At 42.5% G+C, this 20012-nt stretch overlaps 1 protein-coding gene across 2 annotated transcripts in view; it reads right to left on the minus strand.

Annotated features, from left to right (window-relative positions):
* NR2E1 (nuclear receptor subfamily 2 group E member 1) overlaps window positions 1-20012 on the minus strand; it is a 130453-nt gene that overhangs the window by 11580 nt on the left and 98861 nt on the right. For both annotated transcript variants that reach the window (XM_069726259.1, XM_069726258.1), the window contains exons 5-8: window positions 11573-11719; window positions 7811-7907; window positions 7294-7443; window positions 5306-5411 (exon numbers count right to left, since the gene is read on the minus strand). In XM_069726259.1, the coding sequence (XP_069582360.1) occupies window positions 5306-5411; window positions 7294-7443; window positions 7811-7907; window positions 11573-11719 (500 nt within the window). The remainder of the gene's footprint in view (window positions 1-5305; window positions 5412-7293; window positions 7444-7810; window positions 7908-11572; window positions 11720-20012) is intronic.

Consider the following 20012-nt stretch of genomic DNA (forward strand, 5'->3'; position numbering starts at 1 on the left):
CAAGTGCTTCATAGAAGTTTATAATGCAGAGCCGTGAAAATAATAAATACGTTTTCTTTCCTCAAAAATAATTATTTAGCCCAGAATTTTTTATTTTCCCAAGGGTTACAGAAGAAATTGGACCCCAAAAGTTGTTGTCCAGTTTCTCCTGAGTATGCTGATACCCCATATGTGGGGGTAAACCACTGTTTGGGCACATGCCGAGGCTCGGAAGTGAAGTAGTGACGTTTTGAAATGCAGACTTTGATGGAATGCTCTGTGGGCGTCACGTTGCGTTTGCAGAGCCCCTGATGTGGCTTAACAGTAGAAACCCCCCACAAGTGACCACATTTTGGAAACTAGACCCCGAAAGGAACTTATCTAGATGTGTGGTGAGCACTTTGAACCCCCAAGCGCTTCATAGAAGTTTATAATGCAGAGCCGTGAAAATAATAAATACGTTTTCTTTCCTCAAAAATAATTATTTAGCCCAGAATTTTTTAATTTTCCCAAGGGTAACAGGAGAAATTTGACCCCAATATTTGTTGTCCAGTTTCTCCTGAGTACGGTGATACCCCATATGTGGGGGTAAACTACTGTTTGGGCACATGCCGGGGCTTGGAATTGAAGTAGTGACGTTTTGAAATGCAGACTTTGATGGAATGCTCTGCGGGCGTCACGTTGCGTTTGCAGAGCCCCTGATGTGCCTAAACAGTAGAAACCCCCCACAAGTGACCCCATTTTGGAAACTAGACCCCGAAAGGAACTTATCTAGATGTGTGGTGAGCACTTTGAACCCCCAAGTGCTTCATAGAAGTTTATAATGCAGAGCAGTGAAAATAATAAATACGTTTTCTTTCCTCAAAAATAATTATTTAGCCCAGAATTTTTTATTTTCCCAAGGGTTACAGGAGAAATTGGACCCCAAAAGTTGTTGTCCAGTTTCTCCTGAGTACGCTGATACCCCATGAGTGGGGGTAAACCACTGTTTGGGCACACGTCGAGGCTCAGAAGGGAAGTAGTGACTTTTGAAATGCAGACTTTGATGGAATGGTCTGCGGGTGTCACGTTGCGTTTGCAGAGCCCCTGGTGTGCCTAAACAGTAGAAACCCCCCACAAGTGACCCCATTTTAGAAACTAGACCCCCCAAGGAACTTATCTAGATATGTGGTGAGCACTTTGAACCCCCAAGTGCTTCACAGACGTTTACAACGCAGAGCCGTGAAAATAAAAAATCATTTTTCTTTCCTCAAAAATTATGTTTTAGCAAGCATTTTTTTTGATTCACAAGGGTAACAGGAGAAATTGGACCCCAGTAATTGTTGCGCAGTTTGTCCTGAGTATGCTGGTACCCCATATGTGGGGGTAAACCACTGTTTGGGCACACGTCAGGGCTCGGAAGTGAGGGAGCACCATTTGACTTTTTGAATACGAGATTGGCTGGAATCAATGGTGGCGCCATGTTGCGTTTGGAGACCCCTGATGTGCCTAAACAGTGGTAACCCCTCAATTCTACCTCCAACACTAACCCCAACACACCCCTAACCCTAATCCCAACTGTAGCCATAACCCTAAACACAACCCTAACCGCAACACACCCCTAACCACAACCCTAACCCCAACACACCCCTAACCATAACCACAACCCTAATTCCAACCCTAACCCTAAGGCTATGTGCCCACGTTGCGGATTCGTGTGAGATATTTTCGCACCATTTTTGAAAAATCCGCGGGTAAAAGGCACTGTGTTTTACCTGCGGATTTTCCGTGGATTTCCAGTGTTTTTTGTGCGGATTTCACCTGCGGATTCCTATTGAGGAACAGGTGTAAAACGCTGCGGAATCCGCACAAAGAATTGACATGCTGCGGAAAATACAACGCAGCGTTTCCGTGCGGTATTTTCCGCACCATGGGCACAGCGGATTTGGTTTTTCATATGTTTACATGGTACTGTAAACCTGATGGAACACTGCTGCGGATCCGCAGCCAAATCCGCACCGTGTGCACATAACCTAATTCTAAAGGTATGTGCACACGCTGCGGAAAACGCTGCGGATCCGCAGCAGTTTCCCATGAGTTTACAGTTCAATGTAAACCTACGGGAAACAAAAATCGCTGTGCCCATGCTGCGGAAAAACTGCACGGAAACGCAGCGGTTTACATTCCGCAGCATGTCACTTCTTTGTGCGGATTCCGCAGCGGTTTTACAACTGCTCAAATAGAAAATCGCAGTTGTAAAACCGCAGTGAAATGCGCAGAAAAACCGCGGTAAATCCGCCATAAATCCGCAGCGGTTTAGCACTGCGGATTTATCAAATCCGCAGCGGAAAAATCCGCAGAGGACCAGAATACGTGTGCACATACCGAAACCCTAACCCTAGCCCTAACCCTACCCCTACCCCTACCCCTACCCCTACCCCTAGCCCTAACCCTAACCCTACCCCTAACCCTAACCCTAACCCTATTCTAACATTAGTGGAAAAAAAAAAATTTCTTTATTTTTTTATTGTCCCTTCCTATGGGGGTGACAAAGGGGGGGGGGGTCATTTATTATTTTTTTTATTTTGATCACTGAGATATAATCTATCTCAGTGATCAAAATGCACTTTGGAACGAATCTGCCGGCCGGCAGATTCGGCGGGCGCACTACGCATGCGCCCGCCATTTTGGAAGATGGCGGCGCCCAGGGAGAAGACGGACGGGACCCCGGCTGGATCGGTAAGTATGATGGGGTGGGGGGGACCACGGGGGGGGGGGATCGGAGCACGGGGGGGGGGAATCGGAGTGCGGGAGGGGTGGAACGGAGCACGGGGGGCGTGGAATGGAGCACGGGGGGGCTGGAATGGAGCATGGGGGGGTGGAACGGAGCACCGGGGGGGGTGGATCGGAGTGCAGGGGGGGTGATTGGAGCACGGGGGGGTGATTGGAGCACGGGGGGAGCGGACAAGAGCACGGGGGGGAGCGGAGCACTGGACGGAGGGGAGCCGGAGCAGTGTACCGGCCAGATCGGAGGGCTGGGGGGGCGATCGGTGGGGTGGGGTGGGGGCACACTAGTATTTCCAGCCATGGCCGATGATATTTCAGCATCGGCCATGGCTGGATTGTAATATTTCACCCGTTATAATAGGTGAAATATTACAAATCGCTCTGATTGGCAGTTTCACTTTCAACAGCCAATCAGAGCGATCGTAGCCACGAGGGGGTGAAGCCACCCCCCCTGGGCTAAACTACCACTCCCCCTGTCCCTGCAGATCGCGTGAAATGGGAGTTAACCCTTTCACCCGGCCTGCAGGGGCGCGATCTTTCCATGACGCCGCATAGGCGTCATGGGTCGGAATGGCACCGACTTTCATGACGCCTACGTGGCGTCATGGGTTGGGAAGGGGTTAAATTTGAAACTTTTTTAAAATTACTTTTTCCTTTTTTTTTAGTCCCCTATGGCACTTTAAACTGCAATCTCCTTTGAAGTCCAGGCAGGGGCTCAGTTTTATAGGAGCACAAAGAGGCAGTGATGGGGACCTTCAGCAGGCCCACAACTACCATGGCATTACATCAGCCCATATAGTGATGAACCTCTTCAGAGTTGCATCATTTAAAAAAGCACTCCTCCCATCAAAGTTTTTATCCTGTGAATATATTGCAATCACCTTATATAGCACTGTGTACTTATAATTGATCATTTTACCTTTCTACCCAGCTAATTCTTCTCTTTTTCATTAGGTCTATAACATCACATGATTAAAAACTGACTAGCTGATTTCTTCTAAGCTCTATGAAGAATCAGGAAGTCTCTTTTCCCTGCATGAGTTACACCCCTCTTCAACTTTTAACCCAACTGCTCTGCTCCTCCTTCCTGCTACGGACTCTGCAGTGATGACTCATGCAGGGAAAAGAGACTTCGTGATTCTACATAGAGCTTAGAAGGATTCAGCTAGTCTGTTTTTAATCATGTGATGTCTTAGACGTAATGGGAAAGAGAAGAATTAGCTGGGTAGAAGGGCAAAATGATCAATTGTAAGTACAGAGTGCTATATAATATGATGATTGCAATATATTATGAGGATAAACATTTTGATGTGAGTGCTTCTTTAAATGCCATATCAGATTGACAGCAGTACTTATGTAGTTAAAGAGCAATGATTGGACCTAGATTCATCCTGTTCTTTACAGGAGACTACTATCATGACAGATTGCAATGAAAGTCCCGGGAACCCTGCGACCTCTGCAGCTCAGCGCCGTTGTCATCTGAGAACCCAGCGCTACTGCCCCTGCGAGCATCTCGCCCCGTACAGCGCTCTCTCCTCCTCCTCCAGACTCTCAGGCGCTTTCTGGTCCCGGTACCTACCTGACGCTGGCTCCTCTGATTGCCTTCATATATTCTATTACGTCTTCCAGTATTCCATAAAAACTATTTCTGATGAAGGTCTGTTGTTAAGACCGAAAACGTTTAAAAAGTTGGAACTGGATGCACTGAATAAACTGATTTCTTATCTTGCAACAAAATCTCCTGAGTGCCAAGTAATTCATTACTTACATTTGACGGGTTGGATACCTAACTTGAGCACCGCCAAGAAGCCCTGAGTGCCGTGTGTACTATTGCTAGATTGCAATGAAAGGTTACACCTCTATGTACATTTCATAATACAGGATCCACTCTGCATAACAGCTCACCTCCTCCCCCCTTCACAACGACCTTTGCTCTGATCAGAGTATGCCTAGGAAACCCTAATGTAGAAGTCATTCTTTAAAGATAATACTAATGTTTTGCAATTTTTCACATACTTTCTGTTGTAATTAATCAACGTTTTTAAGATCTTTTTTGCTGTTCAACATCTTTTTGAAGCCTTCATACACTTAACAAGCAAAACAAACATTTTATGGGAACGTGGTATCATAAAATCTTACGTTTGTTTCGATAGTAGCTAGATGTTTTACATTATAAAGAAACATGAATTAGAGATGACTAAGCACCGAATGTTGAGCGGATTTAGATGTGTGATAAAATGGTGTCGCATAGTAAGCATTTATTTTTACGGGACTGTCTACTAATGGACATCCCCTACTTGAATGCTAAAGTGTCTGCCTTATGGAATAGTGAAGGCTGAAGACGATTAATGGCAAGTGATTGACTGCACCTATCTTGAGACATATCAAGGTCAAGTGACTGCTTGGAAGCACAGTGGCAACATTGCTAGAATGGCGCCGGTTCAGGAGGAAGGTAAGTACTTATTAATTACCGTATTTTTATTTCACTATGGACAATTTGCATTTGAGCAGGGGTTGTTCAGTAGTGCACAACCTCTTTTTAAGCTTGATGGTAAGTTACCTGGTATGTATATAACTATTAAGAGTGAGCTGAGCTTCGTCTTGCAAGGATGCAATGGCTGCTGCATTCCTGAAACTTCTCAGTTCAGAACCACTGTGTGTAAGTACTGAAAGAACAACAACTTGTAAATATACAGTAACACAACAGGCAAACCATTAGGCAGAAATTATAGCAAACTGGCAATTAATATTATCCATACTATTTTATTACTATGCCAATTTATTTACGATCAAAGTTATTTCATTACATTAAATTGAATCCTGTGCATCTTATCAAAGTGTTTTCTCATTCAACGAATGATTGGCATCAGGTTTATACAGGCTGATAATAAAAAATGAATGCTTTTGGGCCGAATATCAGCTCATGAAAAAAGAGCCCTAAAGGGGTTGTCCACCCCTGGTTAAATCTTTGGCAAGCACCTGTGGAGCACTGCACCTTGTTGAATCATATGTATGTAGAGCACACACCCTTAGGATTCGCCAGTTTCAGAGGTCTTCACGTATCTGCATTATGCGATTTGCAGACTTAGGGTCACGTGCCAACAAGTGTGTCAGCCACATCACATAAGGTTCCATTCAGAGACAAGGCTGAAACTCTCTTCAGATTGGAACTGTAAGTATGTAAATTGCATATGTACGGTCAAGTGACGACCCCTGGAATCGGCAAGTGGAGCCTAATCCTAATGATGTATGCATAATACACTATTAGGATTTGGCAAAGCGATGCAGTATTTCACCAGGGGTGGACAACCCCTTTACGATGGATATTCGGCAAAAGAACATTCATAAGAAGGGTTGCTTCAGATTATAAGCCTCTATAAAATGCTGCCGATCACCTGTTGGATGAGAAAAAACTCTTTGATAGAGTCCATAAGCACTCATTTCATGCAATATGTCGTCATCACTCTGATAGTACATCAACATGGTAAAGTTGTTCTCCACTACTCGGACAACCCCATCCCAATCCTTATGTTTCCCCCTAGTAAAATAATAACATTTATACTCGCCTTTGGTGTAGTTGTCGTTCCGGCTGTGTCAACATTGGCTCTCACATTGAAATGTCATGCTCTCCCTGTAGCTAATCAGCATTGGCATCACTCTCCCCACTTTGGATGAATCACATGCATCCTGAAGAAGTGAGAGAGGATCCCCAGGAGAGCCAATATCGACACCACTGGAACGGTGCCGACACTAGAGGTGAGTATAAATTTTATTATTTTTCAAAGGGGAAACATAGGGATTGAGAATGGGTTATAGTGGACAACCCACTTAAGATATCATCTGGAGTAAAAACCACCATAAATTATGTGTGGGCAAAGGTGTAACTTGAAACTCCTGGACCCTTGTGCGAAATCTATGCTTAGGTATCCCAACAATCACATGCCATATGTAGTACTGGTGTTTATTCATATAAAAAAGTCTAGATGTGACTGCAACCTTTACATCACCTATCGTTAATGCATTGAGGTAGATAAGAAAAGCAATTTTAAGTATAACACTATATTAAAAAATCTAAGAAACAATAAATTGCACACTTTGAGTAAGAGATATTTGCACACAGCTTAGTTTGGATTAAAATCATGTTAGCTACTTGTAAAGTTACATAATATATTAAATACATTTATTTATTGCTAATATTGACATGGTTGGGTATAGAAAAATTCAGCTTGATTTACTTTTAGGCCGGGATCACACATGCGAGAAACACGTCCGTGTCTCGCATGTGAAATCCAAGCTCTGGCGCCGGCACTGTGGAGCGGAGCGTGCGGTCGCATAGGAACACATGGAGCCGCACATTCCGCTCTGAAGTGCCGGCGCCAGAGCTTGGATTTCACATGCGAGACACGGACGTGTTTCTCGCATGTATGATCCCGGCCTTAATTAGATTATGAAATGTAACATTAAACATATACAGTTCTAGTAAAAAAAAATATCACATTTTCCATTTATTTAGATATTTGATCTAATCATAAGCCATTAGTAACGTACCGGCCTTAAAAGTGACAATGCATTTGAGACAAGCGAATTCGGTTGCGTCTAGTCTAAGCTGCCGGAATCTCGCCACCACTTCCTGCAACGCCTGGATTTCAGTTATGATTTTATTCAGCTTCTGCGAATCGGTGTTATCGTTGTTCATTCCTGAAATCAAAACAGTTCGAAATGTATAGTTTTCATACCTTTCATTTCTAATCCCCTACAAATCTTATCCACTTTACATGTATCTGACAGCCTGGTATAAACTATCTCCACTACGATTTTTATGAAAATGATAATAATGTACTCCTTTGGATGATAACAAACACAGTGATTAGCATTTCAATGATGAAACAAGCAGTTATGAATACAACAAGACAACATTATTTGCATTTAAATATAGATTTATAAATGACAGGTAGGGTCTATTGTTCACATCGGATTTGTTATTCTTCACATGTTGTTCATATTCCCAGCAATGTATTTTAATGTTAATTACTACAACAAAGTCATTAAATTGAGGCGTCCTTACCAGATACAGCCAGTAGCGTGGTAGCATCCACCGGGATGGCCCATTGTGCAATTCCCAGAACAAATAGCTCTCTCCACGCATCTTCCAGGAGCATCAGCTGCCAACAATATATGAATGATAGGCTTACAAGTACATCAGCCATGTATACTGCTCTTATTTCAGGTGCCCTTTGCTGGCTCTTTAGAACGCTTTATTACTGAATATTTTGCCTCAATTATGCTTCGTTAATGATTTTGAAGATCAGACAAGACTATATCCATGCAAACTGAATTGTCTCTAAAGTACAAAATGTTTCATTTAAGGGAACAAATATTTAAGGAGAAAGGAAAGCATAATCTACATAAAGCCGATGTGGGCGAAATAATATGCCGACTAATGAAGTGTTAAAAGATGGGGCATTTGGGAAGCTTTATATTACAATATTTAGGTTATGTTCACATGTATGGAATAGCAAAGTGAGAAAAATAAAACATACCATAACTTTTATTTCCCTTATGTAAAAGCTACTATAGTAGCATAAAAATTAGTCTATCATGAACACAGATTTAAATGAATATACCGCCACAGTGGTGGACAGTGTATCTGTGAACACAATATAGGCCTGCAAGAAAAGTTTGATACATATGCCTAAGAAATGACAGTGGTTACATGTAATGCAAATAATAGAATTAGGAAAATGTCAAACTGTTTGCTACTGAGGAAATAAAATAGAAATCTCTCCCCAATAGTTTTTCCATATGTGAAGTAAAAGTCATGTTTTATTTTTGCTATTCCATGTCTATAATATGTGAATTTTGGGAGACCACAATATTTGTATGGGCTCAACAGCCCCTGTATCTTTTGCTATTATATGTTCACATGCAACATTTTTTTCTGCAGCTAAAATGCTGTGTTCAAAAATCCTGTTTTTCAACATTGGTGTAGTGTTCTTTTGCTAATTTGTTTGCAACTTTTTTGGGGTGTGGATTATATATATGCTTTGTCTGCAGCACCTATTTAATAAAATTAGTATTATTCATCAAAAAGTGCATAAAAATGTTTAGTTTTTTTTCACTTTCGCCTTGCATTCTATGGGTGAAAAAAATGCTGCAAAAATGCTGAAAGAATTGACCCCCTACGGATTTTAAAAAAATGCTGCAGTTCTCAAATTCAGGCAGAAAAAAATAAACATTTGCATGAGAAGTCTGAATGATGGCGCTATAAAAATGAGCTTTAAATTGGCATAAAAATGCAGCAAAAACGCTGCATGTGAACATAGCCTTAGGGTATGCAAAGTCAAAATCTACTATATTAAATTTTTCCTGAATATTAAATGGATCCTGTCATGTGAAAAAATGCTATTAACCTGCAGATATGTGGTTAGTCTGCTGGTTAATAGCGTTTTGAACTTTCCCAGGGCTTGTGTATATAGACAGGGTGGCAATTGAAATTGTGCCGATGCAATACCCTTGACTGAAACCTGGGGGGAATAAACTTAATTTTCTCCTGGCAGCGGGAATCTACAGATGCTTCTCACAAAATTAGAATATCATAAAGTTAATTTATTTCAGTTCTACAGTACAAAAAGTGAAATGCATATATTATATAGCGTCATTACAAACAGAGTGATCTATTTCATGTGTTTATTTCTGTTAATGATGATGATTATGGCTTACAGCCAATGAAAACCCAAAAGTCATTATCTCAGTAAATTAGAATACTTTATAACACCAGCTTGAAAAATGATTTTAAAATCTGAAATGTTGGCCTACTGAAATGTATGTTCAGTAAATGCACTCAATACTTGGTCAGGGCTCCTTTGGCATCAATTACTGCATCAATGTGTCATGACATGGAGGCGATCAGCCTGTGGCACTGCTGAGGTGTTATGGAAGCCCAGGTAGCTTTGATAGCAGCCTTCAACTAGTTTGTATTGTTGGGTCTGGTGTTTCATCATCCTCTTGACAATACCCCATAGATGCTCTATGGGGTTAAGGTCAGGCGAGATTGCTGGCCAATCAAGCACAGTGATGCTGTTGTTTTTAAACCAGGTATTGGTACTTTTGGCAGTGTGAACAGGTGCCAAGTCCTGCTGGAGAATGATATTTCCATCTCCATAAAGCTTGTCAGCAGAGGGAAGCTTGAAGTGCTCTAAAGTTTCCTGGTAGATGGCTGCGCTGACTTTGGTCTTGATAAAACACAGTGGACCTACACCAGCAGATGACATGGCTCCCCAAACCATCACTGATTGTGGAAACTTCACACTAGATCTCAAGCAGCTTGGATTGTGGCCTCTCCACTCTTCCTCTAGACTCTGGCACCTTGATTTCCAAATGAAATGCAAAATTTACTTTCATCTGAAAACAACACCTTGGACCACTGTGCAAAAGTCCAGTTCTTTTTCTCCTTGGCCCTGGAAAGAAACTTCTGGCATTTTCTCTCGGTCATGAGTGGCTTGACACAAGGAATGCGACACTTGTAGCCCATGTCCTGGATACATCTGTGTGTGGTGACTCTTGAAACAATGACTTCCGCAGCAGTCCACTCCTTGTGAACCTCCCCCAAATTTTTGAATGGCCTTTTCTTAACAATCCTTTCAAGGTTGCGGTCATCCCAGTTGCTTGTCCATCCTTTTTCTACCACACTTATTCCTTCCACTCAACATTCCATTAATATGCTTGGATACAGCACTCTGTGAACAGCCAGCTTCTTTAGCAATGACCTTTTGTGGCTTACCCTCCTTGTGAAGTGTGTCAATGACGGCCTTCTGGACATCTGTCAATTCAGCAGTCTTCCCCATGATTGTGGAGCTTACTGAAACAGACTAAGGGACCTTTTTAAATGCTTAAGAAGCCTGTGCAGGTTTTTTTTGTTAATTATTCTAATTTACCTAGATAATGACTTTTGGGTTTTCATTGGCTGTATGCCATAATCATCAACATTAACAGCAATAAAAACTTAAAATAGATCACTCTGTTTGTAATGACTCTATATAATACACACTTTTTGTATTGAAGAACTGAAATAAATTAACTTTTTGATGATATTCTAATTTTGTGAGAAGCACCTGTAAGTGCAGGTCCCAGGCAGGTTCAGAAAACTAATAACCTGCAGATTAACCTCATACCTGCAGGTTAATAGCATTTTTTACATCACAGGTTCCTTTTAATGAAAAAAAGGCAATAAATCTACAATGTTAACAGTAGATATATAAAAGTGAATGTGATAATGTGCTAATGAAAGATGATTTAGTTCCCAAACTGTCACTGGGTGTTCTGCTGTCTATTAAAACCAAAACTGCATTTCTTGTTTGCACCAAAATGTATTTTTTTTTCATTGAAACCAGTAACAAAACAAAACAGAAAGATGGATGGCCTTAGAGCAAAGATACATTAACTAACCCTGAAGTTTCCTTTTTTGTATGATATTTATTTACATTTGAAAATGTAATACTTTTTTTACTACTGTAGACTTAGTGTTTTTTTTTCCTTTGTCAATCCATTGCATTGAAATAAATATAAAAAATCACATACGAAGTGCGTCTCACGCATGGTGATGAGAATCATCATTTCTGTGACGTTATAATTTATGATAAATTGTATGCCAGGTAAATTAGATCATTTACACTATCTTTACAGTAGGTTCCTGCATACAAACAAGCATCCTTCATTTAATTCTTGTTAAAATGTAGCTTAATCTAAGTAAATTATAGTGAAAAGAAAAAAGTATATTAGAAATTAAGTTAAAAAAAAATGCAAACAAAAGAGAAGAATGTTTTCTTACCTGATCTTGTAAGGACAAAGTGGAGAATGCGGGTACACTCTTTGCCCATTTAATGCTCATAAAAAGAAGCCGTGCTGCAGATTCACATACTGATTCCGTCGCCACTTCATAGAGGTACAAGGGAGCGCCGTTCACTTCATGGGGATACTAGAAAAGTTAGTTTATTAGCTTAGCTTTAGGTAATTTATTGTGCTAGAAAGAATTCAATGAACGTGTTATTCTATTAGTAATGTATTGTATATAATGCATAACAAGCTGAATGAGATGTGATTCATTATTCGATTCAGATATTGCTTACTCTGTATTATTATTATTATAATTTCTTTCAGTGAAACATTTGCTTCTCTTGGTGCCATCGTCCTCTATAACAGTGATCGTGCTGAATCTACAATAAGCCGTGCAGATTCATTGTGGTTGTGTCTTTGGTTGCTAGGCCACCCCATCTGATTTATATTCATTAGTAGGTTTGAAGGACTCATTTATGAATACTTACAATGGGGAATTTTAGTTTCCATCAGAGTTTCTCTTTAACTTTACATCACATCAATTAGTACTCTCAGAGGGCTTGTAGACCCCCCATGAGTTCAATTAAAGTGATTGTGAATATGTGATTGGGGGATCTCATCATGTTCAGGATCACTGATTTCTATGTTACTGGTCTGGACATCTATTAACAAAACTTTTCTGTCTTCATCTCTTAAAGGATTTGTCCACTACAAGACAACCACTGCTTAATTACTGCAGCACCCCACATAAGATATATACAATCAATACTCATTTACTATAGTGGTGCCATTCCTTCATCGTCAGTGCTGATATTCTCGGCTGGTCACAGGACATTGTTATGTCACATGACTGCTCTTAATTAAAGAAAAGGAGTGATTACAATTTTTCTGCTTTTCTAATTTTTTTAAAGATTTTTTTTATTTTACATTGTATTTTTTACTCTATTTAAGGGACTGACTTGAACCTACTACTCATACTATAGATTGTGCTAGATTTTATACTGCGATATACACTGCAATAATCCACAGGAGTACCAAGAAGGCAGCGATGAGACCTTCAGTAGGACCCTGGCTGCCATAGCAACCCATTGGCACCCTGCAATAATTTATTGAGGGGATGCCTGAACGGACACCCAGGTGAAGTTGCAATACTTAAATGGCGCTTTCTGAGATTTTCATTGGGATTCAAAGGGTTAAATAGATGTGATGGGATCTAGCTCTGGCCGCTGTTAGAGGCAGATTCCATCTACATGCCACAGTGAGCAGATGCCTCTGTGTGTAGTGGACTGAGCTCTTCAGTCCATTCCAAGCATGACATAATGGTATATCATGTAGCGGGAAGGGTTAATGAAGACTGTTTGCAAATTTCCTTTATTTCTTATTTGAGAAGCAATAGAATAAATGGTTGACACATCGCCCTTAAGAGTTTACATTTAAAAAACCTAAATTACTTTAGGTTTAACTTTTTTTTGCATATTTTACTTTCCTTTATGCTCATTCACACATTGCAGTTTTGAGCATGTAGTGCCAAAGGCAAGATTGGAGTCTGAAGGGTAGAAAAGTTTTAATTGAAAAGATTCTAAAAAAGAATAAAATTACATGCAAAAAGTGAATAAAAAAGTAAAGTGTAAGCTGGGCGAAAACTACACTGTTTTTGTCACTTTAAAGTCAAGGCCCACATTAAATGGACTCCTTCCGCACCTATCTACCTGTTTTCCATCTATCTTCATACTTCTCCAGCTCTATAAAAGAAGAGCTGTGAATCAAAGAAAAGGAAGGTTGGAGATTGAGAGATAACAATTAGTTGGGAAGGTGTACCTAAATTTTTGGTCACACCAAGGGTGTACTGAGCACCTGTACTTTGAACAGTCATTCTGTACTGACAGACTCCTTTTAAAGCACACATGCCAAACTCTGGACCGTGGACCAACCCTGGCCCTCAGGGTGATTATATTTGGTCTACAATGCCAGGGACTATGTGGGGTTCATTATACTGCATGGAGGAGTATGTGCGGCCAATTATACTGTACTAGATGGTGGCCCGATTCTAACGCATTGGGCATTCTAGAATATGTATGTATGTATGTACGTCGCGCTGTGAGTGGGGATTAAATTCCACGCCAATATCGCTGATTGGTCGCGCCCGGCTGGCCGATCAGCGAAGCGTGGTTCAAATCTGGCGCCAATTCACGGCCGGACTGCACCTGTAGCTGATTGGTCGCGGCCGGCCGGGTACGACCAATGACTGAAGCAGTGTTTAAATACCGCGCCAATATCCCTGATTGGTCACGCACGGCCGGCTGCGACCAATCACTGAAGCGGTGTTTAAATCCCGTGCCAATATCGCTGATTGGTCGCGGCCGGGCGCAACCAATCAACGAAGCATGGTTTAAATTCTGCGTCAATTTGAGGCTGGACTGCATCTGTCGATGATTGGTCGCAGGATGTTGGGGGTTCGGGTTGCTGGATGTCGGGGGTTCGGGGTGCAGGATGTAGTACAGCCACATAGTATATAACACAGCCACGTAGTATATAGCACAGCCACGTAGTATATAGCAGCCACATAGTATATAGCACAGCCCGTAGTATATAGCACAGCCACGTAGTATATAGCACAGCCATGTAGTATATAGCAGTCACATAGTATATAGCACAGCCACGTAGTATATAGCACATCCACGTAGTGTATAACAGCCACGTAGTATATAGTACAGCCCGTAGTATATAGCACAGCCACGTAGTATTTAGCACAGCCACGTAGTATTTAGCACAGCCACGTAGTATATAGCACAGCCACATAGTATGTAGCAGCCACATAGTATATAGCAGCCACATAGTATATAGCACAGCCACGTGGTATATAGCAGCCACGTAGTATATAGCACAGCCACGTAGTATATAGCACAGCCCATGCACTATATCACACGGACAGCCACGTAGAATATAGCAGAGCCACGTAGTATATAGCACAGCCACGTAGTACATAGCACAGCCACATAGTATATAGCAGCCACATAGTATGTAGCAGCCACATAGTGTATAGCACAGCCACGTGGTATATAGCAGCCATGTTGTATATAGCAGCCACGTAGTATATAACACAGCCCACGCAGTAAATAACACAGCCCACGCAGTATATAACACTGCCCACATAGTATATATCAGTCACGCAGTATATAACACAGCCCACGTAGTATACAGCAGTGTGGGCACCATATCGCTGTTAAAAAAAATTAAAATAAAAAATAATTATATACTCACCCTCCGGCGTCCACCGAAGTTGTCCCGATGCGTGCGAGGCTGCCGCCAGCTTCTGTTCCCAGAGATGCATTGCGAAATTACCCAGATGACTTAGCGGTCTCGCGAGACCGCTAAGTCATCTGGGTAATTTCGCAATGCATCTCTGGGAACGGAAGCTGGTGGCAGCCTCGCCTCTCGCGCATCGGTGGACGGCGGAAGGTGAGAATAGCAGCCATTTTTAATTTTTTTTTAAATTATTTTTAACATTATATCTTTTTACTATTGATGCCGCATAGACAGCATCAATAGTAAAAAGTTTGTCACACAGTGTTAATAGCAGCGTTAAAATACTGCGTTACACCGCATTATGCTGCGGTGTAACGCAGTCGGTTTAACGGACTGCTAAAACGCTATGTGGGCGGCGGGCGCTGACTGGGGGGGAGTATGGAGGGTGCAGTGACTGCAGGGGAGTAGGGAGCGGCCATTTCGCGGCCGTACTGTGCCCGTCTTGGGATTTCTTGGGATTTCTGTGACAGACAGACAAACAGAGAGACAGACAGACAGACAAACAGACAAACAGATGGAAGTGCCCCTTAGACGATTATATATATAGATGGAGTAATATATGGGGCCCATTATATTGTATGAAGGACTTTGTGGAGCCAATTATACTGTATGGAGGACAATGTGTTGCCTATTATTCTGTATGGAGGACTATGTAGGACTCATTATACTGTATGGAGGACTATGTGGGGCCCATCATACTGTGTGAAGGTCTGTATCGGATCACAGTTGGGGCATCATACTGTGTTAAGTCACCATATTTTGCTGGGGGGGTGCAGTAGGGTCATCATACGGTGCGTGTGGATGGTACTGTGGATGAATTCACTGAATTCAAAAGTTTCATCATTATATTTGATGATAAGCAATTGTAGCCTTTTTTGTTAATGAATTTTAATGTTGGCATGCAACTTTTCACAAGTTAATTTTGGCCCGTTGAGTATTTGAGTTTGACATCCCTGCTTTAAAGGGACTCTGTCATCACTTGGTGCTTCATGGCGGGGCCAATAATTTAAAAACACCTTTCCACCTGCTTGGTTTCCATCACTCTCTGCCCTTTTTTAGCTCTATGAAACCAGAGCTGTCAATCAAAGAAGAAGGGGTGGAGATTGAAGGAAACCAAACATGTGGGAAGGTGGATTTAAATGATTGTCCCCAGGGCCGTCATCAGGGCATTATTGCCCTGACTGGCATATGGGGCACGGTGGGCAAAGGGGGCCCGCATCAGACCCCGTCTCATCTGCCCATCGGGCCCTGCCCCAGGCCCCGAGACGCATGTTCTATTGCTTTCCAGGCCCGTCCGGGCCCGCAAGGCAATCGTTAAAGCAGCCAATCGGAGGCTGGCAGCTGACATCAGCGCGCATGTTGCCGGCATATGACTTCATTGTCATTCGCCGGCGAGTCCGTGCTGAAATGTCTGGGATGGACGTCGGCGCTGGAGCCCGGCCAGGTAAGAAGAAAGGTGTTTTTTTTTTTTTTACTGAATGCGGCAAGCCTGGGGCAGATTGGAGACACAGGGGGCAGGAATGAAGACAACACAGGGGGCAGAATGAAGACAACACAGGGGGCAGAATGAAGAAAACACAGGGGGCAGAATGAAAACAACACAGGGGGCAGAATGAAGAAAACACAGGGGACAGAATGAAGAAAACACAGGGGGCAGAATGAAAACACGAGGCAGAATGAACAACACAGGGGGGCAGAATGAAAACAACACAGGGGGCAGAATGAAAACAACACAGGGGGCAGAATGAAAACAACACGGGGCAGAATGAAGAAAACACAGGGGGCAGAATGAAGAAAACACAGGGGGCAAAATGAAGAAAACACACGGGGCAGAATGAAAACATGGGGCAGAATGAACAACACAGGGGGCAGAGTGAAAACAACACAGGGGGCAGAATGAAGAAAACACGGGGCAGAATGAAGAAAACACAGGGGGCAGGATGAAGAAAAACACAGGGGGCAGAATGAAGAAAACACAGGGGGCAGAATGAAAACACGGGGCAGAATGAAAACAACAAAGGGGGCAGAATGAAAACAACACAGGGGCAGAATGAAACCACAGGGCAGAATGAAGAAAACACAGGGGGCAGAATGAAGAAAACACAGGGGGTAGAATGAAGACAACACAGGGGGGAAGAATTAAAACAACACGGGGCAGAATGAAAACACGGGGCAGAATGAAAACATGGGACAGAATGAAAACAACACGGGGCAGAATGAAAACAACACGGGGCAGAATGAAAACAACAGGGGGCAGAATGAAAACAACACAGGGGGCAGGAATGAAGAAAACAGGGGGCAGAATGAAAACAACACGGGGCAGAATGAAAACACAGGGGGCAGGAATGGAAACAATACAGGGCAGAATGTAAACACAGGAAGAAGAAATGGAAACAACACGGGAAGAATGTGGGACCCAGGAGGCAGAATGAGACACGGGGCAGGATGTGAGACACAGGGGGGCAGAATGTGAGACATGGTGCAGAATGTGAGACACGGGAGCAGGATGTGAGACACAGGGGGGCAGAATGTGAGACACGGGGGCAGGATGGGAGACACGAGTGCAGGATGGAGACAGATGGGGCAGATAATGGTGCAGGATTGATACGATGGAGACAGATGGGGTGGTAGGATCATGGAACAGATGGGGCTGGATAATGGGGACAGATGGAGCTGGATCATGGGGACAGAGGGGGCAAGATCATGGTGACAGAGGGGGCAGGATCATCGGAACAGATGGAGCAGGATCATGGGGACAGATGGAGCAGGATCATGGGGACAGATGGGGCAGGATCATGGGGACAGATGGGGCAGGATCATGGGGACACATGGGGCAGGATCATGGGGACAGATGGGGCAGGATCATGGGGACAGATGGGGCAGGATCATGGGGACAGGTGGGGCAGGATCATGGGGACAGATGGGGCAGGATCATGGGGACAGATGGGGCAGGATCATGGGGACAGATGGGGCAGAATCATGGGGAGAGATGGAGCAGGATCATGGGGACAGATGGGGCAGGATCATGGGAACAGATGGGGCAAGATCATGGGACAGATGGGGCAGGTTGGATACTCATGAGGGCAGAATGGGAAAACATATGGCTCGAGCCAAGAATGAGATACACGGGGCCAGGCTGGGGGATATTATTACCATAGGGGCTAATTAAAGGATATTATTACTGCAGTGATGTATTTATTTTATTTTTTGAGGATACTGTTTTAAATGGGGGGGGGGCGGTCCTGTTACTGTGCAGAGCGACACTATGTTAAGTAAAATTAAGTAATGTGTTCTGCAGGCGGAGCTCTAGATAACTGTGTTATTTCCTGCAGAGACAACTCCTGGCCGGAAGAAGTGATGGTGGTCTGTGCTGGATGAAGATGAAAAGCGAAGCTGAAGGAATACACCTAGAGACGTCACTGGTGAGTCAGTGTGTTACCTGTACACTGACACTATACACTGTATACTATATACAGCGTTCCTGTGTACAATGTCACCAGTGATTACTGTATAACTTTTACACTAACACTATATACAGAGCTCCTGTGTATAATGTCACCGGTGATCACTGTATTACCTGTACACAGACACTGCATACTTAGTACAGATCTCCTGTGTATAATGGCCCTATTGGTGATAGTATTGTGTTTTTTTATTAATGATCAGTAATTTAATATTCAGTCACTATGTGGTGGTAATATTTTGTCTGGTCATGGTGTAGCGGTGTTTGTTCCCTGTATGTGGTATTATTCATCACCATGTGGTGGTAATATGTGGTCTGGTCATAGTGTGGTGGTATTTGTTCCTTGTATGTGGTATAGATCACTGTGGTGGTAATATGTGGTCTGGCCATGGTGTGGTGGTATTTGTCTCTTGTATCTGGTATTATTCGGTTACTGTGGTGGTAATATGTGATCTGGACATGGTGTGGCAGTATTAGTTCCTTGTATGTGGTATTACAGGTCACTATGTTGTGGTAACATGTGATCTGTTCATGGTGCAGTGTATTTGTCCCTTGTATCTGATATTATTGGTCATATTAAACATTGAAAAATAAATAAAAAGATACCTAAATTGTATTGCATATTTTAACAAATGTTTAATAGGTTAGCGTAGAGTAGAGCTCGGCCAAAAGAGTCTGCCTTGTGGTGGCAGATTAGAAAAATCTTTTGGCTAAAACAAAAGCTGCTGGCTATATGTGTGATCTGGTGATTGGAACTGTTAATGTGTGATTGGTGAGAAGTGGAGTTTTTTTTAAGAGAGAGCGGTGGGACTGTGGACAGTTTGTGGGGTGGAGCCTGGAGGCGGGGCTGGGGTGGAGTCTGGGCGGAGTCTCAAGGGGGCCCCGAAAATTTTGCCAGCATGGGGCCCCGAAATTCCTAGTGGCAGCCCTGATTGTCCCCACCATGAAAATAGTTGGAGCAGTCATTTTGTGCTGACAGTGTCCTTTTAAAGGTGGCTGCTGCCACAGGTAAAAAAAACATGGATGCTGTCAGTTGGTCACAAGCATAGAAAAAGACGTTACTAAAGTCACTGATTAGCAGTTACATACGGCACTATGAAAACTAGTGATAAATGAAAATACTTTCAATTAAAAGGTAGGGGGAATTCATCACAAAAGGAATTAAGAATTAAAGAATTTAAGTCAGTTTGGCTTAAGGCTGTGCTTTTGATATTTTTGCCAAATTTATCAGCGTCACATGATGCTTGATAAATTTAACTCATTTATAGATATAACTCTTCGATCTAGACCTATTTTTCCGCTCTTTATTTCATGCCTTTTCTGTAATATTTGTTTTATCTATCCTCACAATAAGCAATAATTTATCATTAACCCTTATTTGCATAGCTAACCACACCCAAATTACACCCAATATAAAATAGCTGCAATTTTTTTTACAAAAGTATTGTGCCACAAAATTAACAACTTATTAAAAACTTTGATAAATTCCTTACATAAAGTAATAAAAGAGAGCCTGAAAGCAGTATGATCATCATATGGTAACAGTACATTAAAATGGCAGCTGTTTAGAATATTAACGAACAGAAATTTATAATTAAAGGGGCTATCCAGAACTTTCCTTATTTCGCCCTATGGGGTAAAGGAATTACAGGCAGGTAGTTGTCGT

This window comes from Ranitomeya imitator, chromosome 5, assembly GCF_032444005.1.
Source record: "Ranitomeya imitator isolate aRanImi1 chromosome 5, aRanImi1.pri, whole genome shotgun sequence".
Taxonomy (NCBI): domain Eukaryota; kingdom Metazoa; phylum Chordata; class Amphibia; order Anura; family Dendrobatidae; genus Ranitomeya; species Ranitomeya imitator.